Below are 15235 nucleotides of genomic sequence, written 5' to 3'. Positions count from 1 at the left end.
ATGCGATCCGACTTGAAAATATATGCTTTAAGTTGTCAAGTTCACTTTTATTATACGAGTAGGTATCTGATGGATTTTAAGATTTCGGTTTAGATTCGAAACGAAAATAGAAACGATAAATTTTCCGACTTCTTTATACGAAGGTTTTAAAGGTCATTTTTTCTTCGCCCTTAAATTTTTCTCTTTATTCATAACCTTATAAATTGTTCAATATTGACCGTGCTGTGACATAATTTTCTAAACAAAGTTTGTAATTAATGCCAAACAAAAGCAAATTTTGCAACATTTTTCTGCATTGGAACAAAAAAAATCCTTCATAAAAATATACTTAAATTTTAATTTTAATAAAAGTATGATTTAGCATAAACACTACTTACTATTATTCTTGATTGATTTGATATTATATTTTCAAATTGTTTACATTAATACCAGTCTGTTTATACTTTTACATTTATATTTATTCGAACGTTTTATACACAAACGTATGTATTACATAAATACAACTAATTGATTCCCATTTATTTTCATAATTGTATCTCGTTTGTTATAGTTCTTTTTAAAAACTTTGTGATTCCAAGGACTTTTAAGATGTCGAAAATTTTCCAAATATATGAAAGGATTTCAAAAAAACCCGCATTACTTGGATACATCAAGGTTACAATGATAACCTTGATAAGTTAACATAACTGTTTCAAGAAGTTCAAGATGATTTCCATGGATATTCGATATTCACATTTACCGTAACATATTCAAAGATTTCAAAGTTGATTTCTAAGAATTTCTGAAGCTGGTTTGGATACAATAAAACATTCTGTTGAATTTTTGTCAGATTTCCAATAGGTTCTTAAACGCTTTCTGAGGATTTGAGGGAGTATTAACGATGTTCAATTACTTTTTTACCACGATTAAAAATTTTCATCCATTGTTTAAAAAGTTCAAACTATTCAGAGTATTGATAAGAATTTTATGATTCCAAGAACTTTTAAGATGTCGAAAAATTTCCAAATAATCTTTGGATATGATTTAAAAAAAAATCGAATTTACTTGAATACACCGAGATTATCACTAGGAAGTTCAAGATGATTTCCATGGATATTTGATATTCACATTTACCGGTAAATACTCACATTTACCGTAACTAATCCAAGGATATCAAAGAAGTTCCAGTGATTTCGAAGAATTTCTGAGGCTTGTTTGGATACAATAAAACATTCTGATGAATTTTAATCTAAATTCTTTTTTCAATATTCTCATTAGTAAAAGATTTACTAAATACTTTTCCTATACTCCAGCAATATCATATGTGCTAATTAGTTTTCCAGCATATTCTAATAGCTGTTCTATTCTCTAGCTGTTTAAGGCAGCATTATAAGAGGATTTGTAAGTGCCAAACACTGCACGATTGAAGCTTGTGTGAAGTATGCGACGGATGAGTTAGCATTACAAGGCCATTTTCCTTTGCTAAGCTAATCACTGGAATCAAAATGTACGATTCGTGATTAGCAAGGATTAATAAAAAAAATCCTTTTATTAGACCATACAGATGGATTTACGCCAATGGATCCTTTTGGAGCACCAATAAGCGTGTGGAACTTGAAATGTACTCCGGGAAAAATCAACATGTTACTATTGGCATTAACTGCAACAATCATACCGTCCCAAATTATAGTATATATTTCTCTTTACAATTTGTCCCAAATTATGGTTTACACATTTAAACAATTCAGATGTTTCAATGGCAGTTGGTTTCACATAATAGAAACAGCTAAAGGGTCTTCACGGCGAAGTTGTTCTTTATTCATGTGCCCAATTTTATTGTTTTTGCCTCCTGAGGCCATTATGGTTGACTCCATGCACTTTTGTAGTATCAAGAATACGTTAGATAATTTTTCTTTAGTTAATCCGCCGAAGGTACTTTCAACGCAATCTATTAATTCATCCATAGTTTTTGGCGTTGTTTGGTGCTGCAAAGACTGAATAGCATTGAAGAAACCCAGGTCTAAAACATTCTAATCAGGACTATTCGGTGGCTGTGATTTGAATTTAATACACCATCCATCTCTTGATCCTTCGGCCAGCAATTCTGCATCGTTTTCATAAGAATGCGGTTTACGTTATCTTGTTGAACACAAATTGTCTTGACTTTATGCGCTTTTGGGAATTTGGATCTAATGACTGGTAAAACATTATTGATAATCATCTTTTTGCATTCTGCTGCTTTAATAGACTCGATTTTTTTGGTCACCATTGTTCCTCTTGCCCGGTTCTTGCTGTTTCTTTTTGCAGGTTCTTCATAAACAAAATGCCAGAGTCCTATTTTGCCGTTGAAATAGTGTTCTCTGGCACTGTCATAGCGAGGTCTGGCTTAGTTATGAACCGTTTGTTTTTACAGCGCCTTTCTAGTTCTGCTTCGTCCAGCGTGATGTAGTATGACTTTTTAAGTTGCGATAAATAAAACCACTTTTCAATTTGTATTTGATTTTGTACATTTCGTGACAACTATCTCCCATAGTTTTGACACAACGGGTATCTTGTAATTTTCGGACAAATTGACATTTCTCAACTGACGAATGTGTAACAACTGAACTGCTTTTAAACATAGCCGCCTAATACTTTATTAGAAACACGTAGATTCGCTAATTAAAAATTCGTTAATTTAAACTCGTTAATTCTCCAAACATTCCTTAATCCATAAATTATGGTACCATAAATATATACCATAATTTGGGACAGAGGGAGTAGTAATCATTAATTCCTTTTTCATCAGATGTAACACTTCCTACTTGCTTAACTCCTTTTAATGACAAAATTTTGGGTTAAAACTGTGGAATTGTCATTACATTCGTAAAGTCAAATTTGTATGTCGTTTTCTTAAATCTCTTAACCACATTTCTTCGACGGTCTTGTTTTCAGTCCAACTATTTGGTATTTTAATGTGGTTTTCATGAGCAAATTCAAACGCGAGTTTCATTGCTTCTTTTTTTGTAAGACCATGCTGAAGTCGACCTGTATGTAAATAATAATCGACTAACTAGAGTTCTTCGTTACCAGAAAACACTTTATTGAGTATCATTTTTTGATGTATAAACATAGCCTGTATTATTTTGATTTCCCTGTGCATTATTCTCAATTTGTGACCGGTGTAAGTGAACATGACGAAAAAGAATACTTTTGGAAATTCCAAACATTTTAGTTACGGTTCACACTTTTTTTTTCACAGCTCTTTCCAATGCGCCAACATCTATTGCAGGCCTTGTTGTTAATCTTGCATACATCTAGGGATTTTTTTGGGAAGAATAACGATAGATATTACTTACACTATTACCAAAAATATAGATAACAATACATGAATATACAATGTTGAACCTTGGGACATGGCCTGAGGTACAACAATTTTGTTCACAAACTTTTGACAGTTTTTCCCACTGACTTACATGTATTTGCAGACAATCCACCATACAATTCCACCTCACCACGTTTAAAACTTTTCCATACTTAGATTTAGCCAAGTGATTGTTTCTAAAACATGTATTTCACAATTTGGATCACGTGCTCTTTGAGTTTAGTTACTTCAAGGTCGTCGCAAGGCAAATTTAGAAAGTAAGATGAGCATCTATAAGTTATAACAGAACCACTAAAGCTTAAGCTTCTGATCTGTCTTCTCATACTTGAAATTGTGGCCAATGTCCTTAGGTACAATACTTCCCCCTAGTTAACATTTGAGCTGCAATCTTCGTTTTCATTCTAGATAAACAGCAAAATCTTACCTTTCCTTAGAATCCTTGGATTACATTGAAATCTGATAAAGTTATCTTAATAGATCAAATTGGTCACGGTACAAAAATTGGTCCTTCAACTCTATATGTAATTACAATTTTCAATTGTAATACAAACTTATAAAGTTCGGCTTAAGTATAAAATTTAATTTATCTTATCAAACGAAACAAACATATTCTAAAGTTTATCGTGCATTTAAAAATAAGCACCTATGTAATGTTATAATGTTTACACTTGAGTTGCTTTGCAAAGAAAAAGATATAAAAAGTGCTAATTATCGCTTGGATGATGTAAAAATGGGAAAAAAAAGCGATGAATATAATCAAGCAGATTTACAACAACAACAAAAGAAGTAGAAATAAAACTAGTTCCTTTTCGAAAGTCTTTATTAGAGAAATACAAACAGGACGTTACTAATAGGTATCTTTAGAGGGTGAACGTCCTTGCCGGCTAAAATTAGTAGCAGAAAAAGGGACACGAAACAATAATAACATCGCGGCTTAAACACCTGATTTTCAGGTTAACTGTCACTAGGACCAACTTCGATCGCATATAATTAATTCTACCGGCAAAGATTTAACAAGTACAATACATCAAACGGTTATTTCATGTTATCCTTTACAGAAACTATAATTATCTCGACGGAAAGTTCCAGGTAATTTGCGAAAAAATAAAAAGGAATTATCATGTGTGCGTATAAACCGAGTGGGCGGCTATGGAAATCGTTTTTTATAAGTTTATTGCTGACTTACCTGATTATTTTCGTTGACATTAACTCAAACGGTCCGTGAAGACATCAAATTTAGCATTCATCCCGTACGTTTATCGAAAATTGTCCGTTATTCGTGTAAATATAAACAAAATAACACACCAACTTAACGTCACGGTTCATTCTTTTGACGCCATACTTGACGGGGGACAACGTTACCAACATACGGAACCCAAATAACACTAAAATAATGAATTATTTTAACGGATTTGTTCATAACTTGTAGATATTTTAAATTTATAAATAAATAAATAAAAATTATTGTTTGAGATTAATAAATTAAAAATGATAAATAAAATTTAGTTGAAAAAGAAATTCTATTTTGGGGAGTATTTGTAGTTTTTTTTATTGCCGCTTCTCGCATCCCAACCGCCAGCGGTCCTTATCATTCCAATCATCTTCACCCAGTCCTCTTTTCTTCATCTCTACATTGATACCCTGGATTCATTCTTTCCTCTTTTGTTTCTTTCTGCTGGCACCCAGTTCCAAACCTTAAGTGGGATTCTCTCTTACCATTTTAGTTGCTTTTCATATAGTATCTATTATTGAGTTTTGTAGCGTCATTCTTCTTCTTATATCCTCATTTTCAACTCTATCTTCTCCAAAACTCAGCTGTAGTAATTGTTCTATATTGGTCCTAAAAATATTTTTCTTTGTATCGTTAGGTTGTTATTCCACAGAATCGAATGCATTGCCTTTATCGCTTTTTTTCCTCTGCCAACCTTCCCCATTACATCTTTATTGTCCCTTCCGTCTTCGTTTATGATTACCCCAAGGTATTCGTGTATTGTATGTTCTTTCCAGTTCCTCCAATTACCACATTTATTGTATTCTTCTTCTATGTAGTTTATTTAACATATACCTCACATCCTCTTCGTCCTCTGCAAAAACGACCAAATAATCTGCGAACAGCATGGTGTATATGTGGTTGTCTCCTACCCATATTCCCATCGGGTTGCATTTCCTTTCAAAATGTTTTAGGGTTGAGTGGATATAGATCTTGAATATTGTGGGAGAGAGGCTGTATCCTTATTTGACACCTTTTGTAGGAGATAAATTGATGAGTTTTTCTACCTGAACTTCTGCTGCGTTATCCCTGTATAACGGTTTTATAGCATGAATGTAAGTTCTGTTGATGCCTGTATGTGTCAGGGCAATCCATAATTTCTGAAGCGGGCCCATATCGAACGCTTTTCTCATATCTATACAGTGAATTTTACTTGAAATGCAATATACAAAAATATATTTCCATAGAAACTAAGGAGTACCTACCAGAGACCTGCAGCGAATAGCTCACATAGTGAATATTCGGTATTGCCTTCATTCGTCAATAGTTGCTGTGAATCATGTTGTATCGTTCTTCCTTAAGTTACTGTATTGTCGACTCTAAAACCAGCAAAGAATGGCTCACATGTCGAATCATATTAATTGATTTGTTGCTACAATGTTTCTTTAATTCTTCAATAGAACTGTGAATCATGTAGTGCCGTGCTGTTTCAAAAGTGAATGGTTTAAAATCTTAGCCACTTTTTAGACAGTTTTGAACAATTTTAGACAAATTTTGTGCTGGATATGTAATACGTCAGGATTGTGAGAGTTTTCACTTCAAATTATTCCATAGTTTAAATTTTTCATGATTACAAATATACTATATTACTGTTATGAATAAAAAAAAGGTATGTTGCGTAAATTGTGTCTTAAATTCAACTTAACATTCATGCAAGTCTCTGGCATCTAATTACTTTGTCCCACATAAAATATAACATGTCTGAACGTTTCTGGTTGTAGATCTAATATTAGTTCCAGTGACAGTGGCAGGTAGCGCTAGTTAACATAAGATGTCAGTATATTTCATATTTTTATAGAATTAAAACTAGAATTAACACAAGACCTAGAACTAGAATCATTCGGGTTTAGCCGTCTTAAGAGACGTGCGGCTAAACCCGAATGTTTCTAGTTCTCGGTCTAGTATTAGTTCTGGTTTTATATTAACACTATCACTAGAACTAACACAAGACTTAGAACTCGAATCATTCGGGTTTAGCCGTCTTGAGAGACGTGCGGCTAAACCCGAATGTTTCTAGTTTTCGGTCTAGTGTTAATTCTAGTTTTATATTAACATGTGTAACTACATGTGGGAAAACAAAAATAAGTGACACGCCAGTTTCATTTTTAAAGTGTATTGCATAGAGTGCAATATGTCGAGTGAACTTTCCGAAGCATACAAAATAGTCGCTAAACTTTTAGCCGAAAAAAAGATAAAAGGAATACAGAAAAAGAAACGACGAAGATACGAAAATTTTGTGTTTTTGTGGATACTCATCTATGTTGTCATGGTTACATGTTTTTAGATTCATCACTGGTGCCAGTGATTTCAGAAGAGTGCAGACTTTTCTGATCCATGCATGCATGATTTCAACTTGCATGCCAGTTGATGTTTACACATGCAATTTAATTTTACTGGCGCGTCAGTTTTTATTGGCGCCACTAAATTCATGCATGTCTAAACTCACTATTAAGCTATGTTGCATTTTATGTGGGACAGTGCAAGTGCACAGTAATTTCGTAACTATGGTTGCTGCATTCATATATTGCGAGTTATATGAAATTCCAGGTATGTATTTTCCTTCCTTTGGACAGCTTCTTCTCAACTAGGTGTATAAACGGGAATAAATTATCTACGCAAAATCTTCCAGGTCTGAAACCACTTTGTTCCTTATTTCCTTTTCTATCCTAGTTTTCAGGACTCTTCCATATAATCTTCCAAGTGATGACGTTATACTTAACCCTCTGTAATTCCCGCACTCCTTCCTATTTCCTTTCTTGTATATGGGGATTATTTGGGACTTTCTCCAATCTAGTGGAATGTCATCTCCTCTAAGACATTTGTTAACCCTTTCACTGTTATTGTGGGACACAGTTTCTTGCTATTTTATAGTGATGGTACAGTGAAAGGGTTAAATATCATGCATATTATTTCCAGGACTTTCATGACAATATGTTTGATTATCTCTATAAGCAGATCAGACGCCTTGTTATTTTTCATTTTTTGCAGTGCTAGCTTGACTTCCTCCAGCGTTATATGAAAAAGAAATTAAATTAAAATATTTTATAACTTCTAAGCCGTCATATTAATTTCAATGAAAACATCTTTTAGTTATAATAATAATAAGGGGTTTAATTGCAGATTTTTTTTTAAATAAATCAAAAAGACAATTTTAGAATTTTTTTTTAATTTAATAAATGTAGAACGTTTTAAAATAATTGTTATTAAAAAAATACACGCAGTACAACCTACTAACACACACCAAGAGATGTTCTTTTTAAGACAAAAAAAACTAAAATTTGAGAATACTAACAAATGTAGTAATAATAAAAGGTAATAATAGTAGTAGTAGGTATTAATAGTATCTGCGGAAACAAAATAAAGAGCCTACAGTACTCTTTTTAATGATAAATAACGCTGTCTTATGTCTAAACCGTACATACATCACTAAATTAAAAGTTACGCAATAATTTAATGTATAAATAGAAGGTTGAAAACGAAGAAATTAAGTTGCCGCGGGGGGTGAGCGAGTTTTATTTTATTTTGATGTGGCATCCGATTTTAGTGAATGTTATTTGGGGTAATAATGAGTTTTTACTTCTTCAATTACTTTACACCATTCCAGAGCATACCCTTCTGGATCTTCAAGATAATACGTTCGATTCGGCTAAAATAAGTAATTAGATTAAAATAAAATCAAATTTGAATTAAAAATAATTACCGTGTGTATCAAAAATATTTTGAAATTTTTTACTTCAGTCCATATAGTTTCACTCCAAGGTATTTCACCTTTCAGGACCATCGCACTAGGATCGACATAATACAAATGAGGCCCTAAAGTTAAAAGAAACATTCTTCGCCTTGGAAATAACCCTTTTCTTTTATCCAATAATCCTTGTTTTATGATTAAATTTCCTTCGACGAATTGATGCCATTTATCTTTCCTTTGAATTTCAAGTCGCCTTTCGATTTCTTCCGGCATTAAATTAGCTATGTTTTTGTTCGCTTCCGATTTCTTTCTTAAGCTCGGTTTTATCGGACAAGCCATTTCAAATTGTAACCTGGTTGCTTTCATTTCATTAAATCCGGGTTCCATATTTTCGGGTATTGATGATGTTTCCGTTGCGGTGGGATGTAAATCGTCTTTAACCATTTTCGGCGGTGGGCCTAATTGGTCAAAATTTAATTCTTTAAAAAGTTCGTGATTACGAATACTCGTATATGGAATGGAATCGTTTGCACCCAACCGTTTCGATGGTTGTAAAATTAAAATTTTTTCAATAAAATCTTTGGATATTTTATCGAATCCCTCGGGAAACTCGTATTCCAATTTTATAATTTTTTGAAATATTAAATATTCGCTACCAGCGCGAAACGGAGCTTCACCAGATAACATTTGAAACAATATACAAGCCATGGCCCATAAATCGGAAGCAAAACAAACTTCGGTATCTGATAATAATTCGGGACTAACGTATTGTGCTGTTCCAACAAAACTATTTTTTCTTTTTCTCACTTGATTCTCATCTTCGTTTTTATCGTTTTCTTTGAGGATTTTTGCACTACCAAAGTCTGTTATTAAAATATTCCAATTTTCATCGAAAAGGATATTCTCAGGCTTTAAATCTCTATGTATCACACCTTTTGAATGTAATGTTTCTAAGGCTAAAACGATTTCCGCTGTGTAATAGGTCGCGGTTGTTACATCGAATTTTTTTAATTGATTAATTTTCGTTAATAGTTCTCCGTTTTTAGCGTATGTTAATACAAAGTAGAGACGATTAGTGTCTTGAAATGTACAATACAGGCTGACAAAAAATGGACTTTTTCCCGATATTATTTGTAAAGCATTTTTTTCACGCATTACGTATTCCATTTTTTTCTCTCGTATGATGTGACGTTTCTCCAATACTTTAACTGAAAAGATATATATTATTTTTATAATCCATTACCTTAAGTACACTTAAGTATTACTTAGGGTTACCAACATGGTTAAATTGGAGAATCGGAGAAAATACTTACAAAAATAAAACAAACCCAGAGAAAAAAAATGCCATAAAATTTACTATACGTATATATAAACTATTTATAAAATATAAGAAAAACCAATTTTTAAACTACAGGCTGGTCCATTTAACGTGAGGCAAGCGTTTATCCCGAAAACGGGTCATTTTACATAAAAACGAACAAAATAAAAGTTATGTGCGAAGGGAGAAATCATATGACGACAACATTTTTTGACCTTGACCTTATTTTCAAGATCATATGAAGGTCATGATCAATTTTTTAAATGGTACCCTATGTTTTTGATTGCAAAATTTGAATCTATGGATAGAAGTAAAATCCAACTCACAACCGCAAAATAAACACACCACATTGAACGAGGGGTAATTTAGAAATAATATTTGATAATCCATATACATCACATAAAACAACCAACAGATTTGATTATGACATTATATTCTTACATCCGACGATTTCTTCCTGAAGATGAGGGCTAGTTCCTCGAAACATGTAGAAAGATAAATAAAGAATAACATCGTTAAAGTATAAATAAATTACCTTCACTTCCAACAAAAGTGAAATAATTAAAATAAAAAAAAAATTATCGTGTGGTTTTGCCAGTTCGACGGCGAAACATCTTTTGTAGACAAAATCTAAATAATTTTTTTAATCCAAATAGTTTTAAATATTGTTTATGTATAAAAAATGATTAAACTATACTATTAATCAACAATAAATACAAAATTTATAATAAATGTTCAAATATTTCCCCACCCACTTCAATACATTTATTAACCCTTCTACTAAAACTTTCTTTACATCTTAAAAGGTTTTTTTGGCTACTATTTCTGCATGCATTTCTTATCCGCTCTTTCATGTTTTCTGGCGTAGTCGGTACTTCGCGATAAACATTATCCATAAGGACGCCCCACAAAAAAATCAAGAGATCAAATCAGGTGATCTGGCAGGCCAGGAAATTGGACTTCTCTTTCCAATCCATCGCCCAGCATAATCCCGATTTAAAGCTTCACGTGCAATATGTGAAACCCATAATTTTGCAGCCACATATTTTGTCTTTCTTCACTGCTCAAATCTACAAGTAACGTTGGTAAGACGTCATCTAAAAAATTTCGGACTTCTCCCCATTCAGCATACCATGTATGTCGGATATGTCGTTGATGTTTTACTTCACGCAACCATCTCGGATTTTCAACGCTCCAATAGTGCATGTTATGTCTATTGACTTGTCCTTTATTTGTAAAAGCAGACTCATCCGAGAATAGCACGTTACCAAAGAAATTGACGTCCAACCGCATTCGTTCTTGTGCCCATTGACAAAATATTAATCGATTTTGAAAATCGCCTCCATAAAGCTGTTGATGCAATGAAATGTGGTATGGGTGATACTTGTTGTGCTTTAATATTCTTAAAATGCTGGTCTTCCGGCGTAAATTGCAAGTCCTCGAGTGCTAACTTGAGGAATTGCCTCAACGCTAGCTAATACCGCAATTTCCTTTTTTTCCATAGTTACAGTTGCTCGCTGAGTTCTTTTTCTTGATTCCACATTTCCAGTGTCGGTGAAATCATTCACAACTCTGTAAAAGAGGCTTCTCGAAGACGAATTTCGTTCAGGAATACGTCTTTCTCCATAAATAAAAATCATTTCGACTTTTTCTGCCACACTTAGAGTATCCATGATTTAAAGAGTTACTTTAAACACTTTGCCTTAATGTAAAACGATGGAATGAATTCAGAATTTGTTGCCAAGTCGTTTTTATGCAAATTTAGTTTTACCTGTTACATTTTAAAACAATTCAACCAATTTATCTTTCTAATAAAATTTTTTCCAACTGTTTATAATAACCGCACAGGAACTGTTTAAATTCGGTATTGTCCAATAGCGGACGACTTTGATTCACCGAAAAAATTTATTTCTCTTCCCGTGTTGAATCTATTGAAATTTATTAGAAAGATCGCTTCAGAATAATGTATCCTACAACCGTATAATGCTCTGATGCGGAAGATACCGGACATCCTGTATATATATTTACGCCATCATTGCAAGTATGCAACCAATATCACAGTGTTGGTATTACAATAAGCAAATCGCGTATTGTGTTGCATACTTGCAATGATGACGTCGAGTACGACAATTAATTAACACACTGTATAAATTATTTATAAAATATAACAAAAAACAATTTTTAAACTATAAAATAGAGACATTTGACCTTACACTATTGATTAAACATGAGTCCCCATGTGATGACAACAATAATGACGATTGGTAGAGTTGTAAGGGTGCTAATCAACGGCCGAATGGTGTTTCACATGATGCCAATTAACGTTTCGTATCTCCTCATTTACTAATTCTTTTATGGCCATAAGCTAAGAAACTTCAACTCCAGCTTTGATGACTTTTTCTTCAGATAGTTTTGGAATGACCCATGGTCTTTTTACTTAGATATTCGTTGAAAGTACGATGGGGTGATTGAAATTGGCTGTTATGGTAATACTGTTGTCTTTCTTGGATGCTAATATAATTTGTTTTGTTCTTCTTGTGTACCAGAACATATTATAGCGACCTTCCTGGTTTCGGTGTCATGAAAATCCAAGTATTTTTCATGTATAACTCTTTCCATATGGAGATTATCGAGACGTTTCTCTTCTGAAAGGGAAAGTCTTTCCAACAAAAATCCTTTCAAAAAGGAATATAAATCTCTGGTGAATTATTTATCGCATCATAAATAATTGACGCTCTTTCAGGAGGCAACTGAGCAATAACTAAATATAATAACATCAGTGTTTTATTCCCTCCTCAGGAACAAAATACTACAAGGGGAAATAACTTAAGTGGGCTCTAATAGAAGCTGACAAGAATTAGAGAATCATGCAATGTCTTAAGAATTTCTGAATTATTGTTTATAGCAAAACTTGAAAATGACGATGTTGATGGATTGTTTATGAGCGATTTGGATCCTACTTCAGCAATAGACAAAGGGGATGAGAGGTTAGAAGATAATGATTCCCAAATTTTATCAGCAATTTCTAAGAGGTCATTGACTTCCTCCTTGCTTGAGCCAAGTAAAGCAACCGAAATAGTTCGTGGTAGCCTTCTTTGCCAGAGTTAGAGTGTAGATCCATGTTGCAAGTGAATTATTTAAAAAATAAAACTTAAAAATGGCGACAGCAAAAAAAAAGCACGTCATTTTAAACGGTTGTTGAAAAATAATCAAAAACGTGAAGAAACGTTTCTTCACGTCTCTTAAAGGATCAACATGGTTTTTGATTATTTTTCAACAAGCGTTTAAAATGACGTTTTTTTTTTGCTGTCGCCATTTTAATCGTTTTGCTGTACACGTTTAACAACGCATTATATCGCCTTCAGCTTTATACATGCTTTCAATTGCCGCCTTTTTGATGATCTTCAGTTTACAATATTAGTCTTCTATTGACATTGTCACTGAGGATGGGGCTAGGCCCCGAAACTAGTTTGACTACAAATTTATTAAATATAGCAAGTTAAGAAGTTTTTTCGTTTTATTTCTTTGCCAGAGTTTGAATAACAAACTCTGACTTACCATTATGGAGCCTGTTGATAACATGCCCCTGTAGTAGTCAGATGGGCGTTGGTCACCCAATTGAGTACCAGACAGGAGATTATCGAGACGTTTCTCTTCTGAAAGGGAAAGTCTTTCCAACAAAAATCCTTTCAAAAAAGAATACAAATCTCTCTGGTGGATTATTTATCACATCATAAAAAATTGACGCTCTTTCAGGAGGCAACCGAGCAATAACTAAATATAATAACATGAGTGTTTTATTCCCTCTTGAGGAACAAAATACTACAAGGGGAAATAACTTAAGATTTCCTCTGTTGGAGGCATCTGAGGATATTGAAAAATATCTCATTTCTTGATTGTTTTTCAATTCTTTTAAAAGCCATATGACCCAAATTATTCTCCACTTTTGTTTTGGTGTGCCTTTACTGCCTTTTCTCCATTGTGTTTAATAATGAATGTAGTTCCACATAACTTACACCTCCTTTAAGTTCATTTTCCTGTTGCAACCAATTTTTATATTAATTGTGCTTTAATCATTCGTCATTGAAGGAAACAAAATACTTCTTTTTCTTTGGAGTTTATAACATTCTTAAAGCTCTATTTAATAAAAATAAATGTATAAAATAATAAAAATTATAATTAATGATGATAGTTATTAAAAAATTAAATTCTTACCTTTTCATTTCAACTTAGGTATAAAATTTAATTACAGTAAGGGATAAATAGTTTAGTTTATAATATATAGTTGAAAACCCAGAATCTCTGGGTGAAAATAACCATGTTAGCAACCCTACTTACTACACTTACTTGCATATTCTTTATTTGTATGGATATCTTTAGCTAAATAAACGGTACTAAAACTTCCTTCTCCGATAGCTTTCCCAAAAATGAAATCCTCGGTGGACTTTTTCCTGCCGCTATCTCCAGAGGTAGGTTCCATCCTCGTGGATATTTGGTATGTCAAAATGCATACAATCAATGGGTTTCACATAACATCCAATTCACCTGTTTTAAAAGTGTGTCGTTCAAATTTACTCCCTCAACCCGGTGTTAGTAGTGCACTAGAAATGTATAGATGTCCCCATCCGGTTTGTTACCTGTTATAAAATGCCGATCGTCACGGTTTTCCAATGAACGTCATCCTTTATCGACAACGTCACGCCGAGGAATAAATAAGTAATTTCCCGGACTTCGTGTGTAGATAGTAAGATAAGCTGCGACGGTCGGATGACGTACGAAATTCCTTAATTGACTCGCATACACGTAATAACCGGACCGCCGCAGTTTTCGCTTGTCACAGGTGTCATTCGCCTTATCTTTAACCCTCTCTACTAAATGTATTATTTACAAAACACTACAAAGGTATACAAGGCGGACTTTGACACCGGAGAATGCACTAACCGTAAAATACCGTTTGACATTTAGATTTCTTGTCAGGAAAAAAGGAGCATTTTGACAAAAACATTTCATTAAATAATTATCGCGTTGTAAACAACTAATTGTTTAACATTAAGTTATTTATTTTTAAAGCGTTTAAACTTTTTATAACAGAATTGTGTACATACAGTTTTTGACAGAAATCTACTGTCAATGTCATTATAAATAAAGAAATCTATTTTACCGATAACTTTTAATATTGAAATGGAACGCAACCCGTGAAGCATTATCTACAAGATATGATAAATTTCAATTTTTGTTAGATCTCAAGATCATTTTAAATTATTTAATTATAGCAAAAAATGAAAAAATGTCTCATTACTTTTGATGTTTCAATTAAGAAATTTATAATTTTCATTATCAATTCTTATACCACCTTGGACATCAGTATTCCATATCATTAATTTGTGCTGAGTCGTTGACTTTTCTCTCAATTTGGAAACGAATATGTGATTTGTAAACACTGGGTGTATTATTATTTTTATTAGTCTCATCGTTTTGCGTATTTATGTTGCTGCCCAGGTAGTTGAAGTTGTAATCCCCGATTGTGACGCTCTTCCCGTATCTCCGTTTCCTGCTCTGTGTCAAGGGTTAAGTTTTGCCCTCGTTGATCCTTAGTCCAACCTCACTACTGGTGGT

At 33.1% G+C, this 15235-nt stretch overlaps 2 protein-coding genes across 4 annotated transcripts in view; both read right to left on the bottom strand.

Annotated features, from left to right (window-relative positions):
* LOC111414767 (Myocardin-related transcription factor) overlaps nucleotides 1–4693 on the bottom strand; it is a 103615-nt gene extending 98922 nt beyond the window's left edge. For both annotated transcript variants that reach the window (XM_071195161.1, XM_023046210.2), the window contains exon 1: nucleotides 4530–4693. The gene's annotated coding sequence lies outside the window, so the exon portion shown is untranslated. The remainder of the gene's footprint in view (nucleotides 1–4529) is intronic.
* A 3103-nt stretch (nucleotides 4694–7796) lies between these two features.
* LOC111414770 (Phosphoinositide-dependent kinase 1) lies at nucleotides 7797–14754 on the bottom strand. 2 transcript variants are annotated; one of them, XM_023046213.2, is made up of 4 exons: nucleotides 14257–14754; nucleotides 13967–14164; nucleotides 8314–9509; nucleotides 7797–8259 (listed from the first exon to the last, which is right to left on the bottom strand). In XM_023046213.2, the coding sequence occupies exons 2-4, from the start codon at nucleotides 14097–14099 to the stop codon at nucleotides 8164–8166; spliced, it is 1425 nt and encodes a 474-aa protein (XP_022901981.1). In that variant the 5' UTR covers nucleotides 14100–14164; nucleotides 14257–14754; the 3' UTR covers nucleotides 7797–8163. The 2 variants fall into 2 exon arrangements, with proteins under 2 accessions (XP_022901981.1, XP_071051248.1); XM_071195147.1 differs by having other exon boundaries at nucleotides 13967–14614.
* Nucleotides 14755–15235: the final 481 nt, after the last annotated feature.

Source organism: Onthophagus taurus, chromosome 1, assembly GCF_036711975.1.
Source record: "Onthophagus taurus isolate NC chromosome 1, IU_Otau_3.0, whole genome shotgun sequence".
Classification (NCBI taxonomy): domain Eukaryota; kingdom Metazoa; phylum Arthropoda; class Insecta; order Coleoptera; family Scarabaeidae; genus Onthophagus; species Onthophagus taurus.
The sequence above is the reverse complement of the archived record's forward strand: the minus strand, read 5'-3'. Positions and strand labels throughout refer to the sequence as shown.

Coding starts and splice junctions, on each gene's coding strand:
- LOC111414770 (XM_023046213.2), bottom strand. CDS start 14,099: ATGGAACCTACCTCTGGAGATAGCGGCAGGAAAAAGTCCACCGAGGAT. Junction 9,510..13,966: donor TACAAATAAAGAATATGCAA/GTAAGTGTAGTA, acceptor ATATCTTTTCAG/TTAAAGTATTGGAGAAACGT. Junction 8,260..8,313: donor AAATATTTTTGATACACACG/GTAATTATTTTT, acceptor TACTTATTTTAG/CCGAATCGAACGTATTATCT.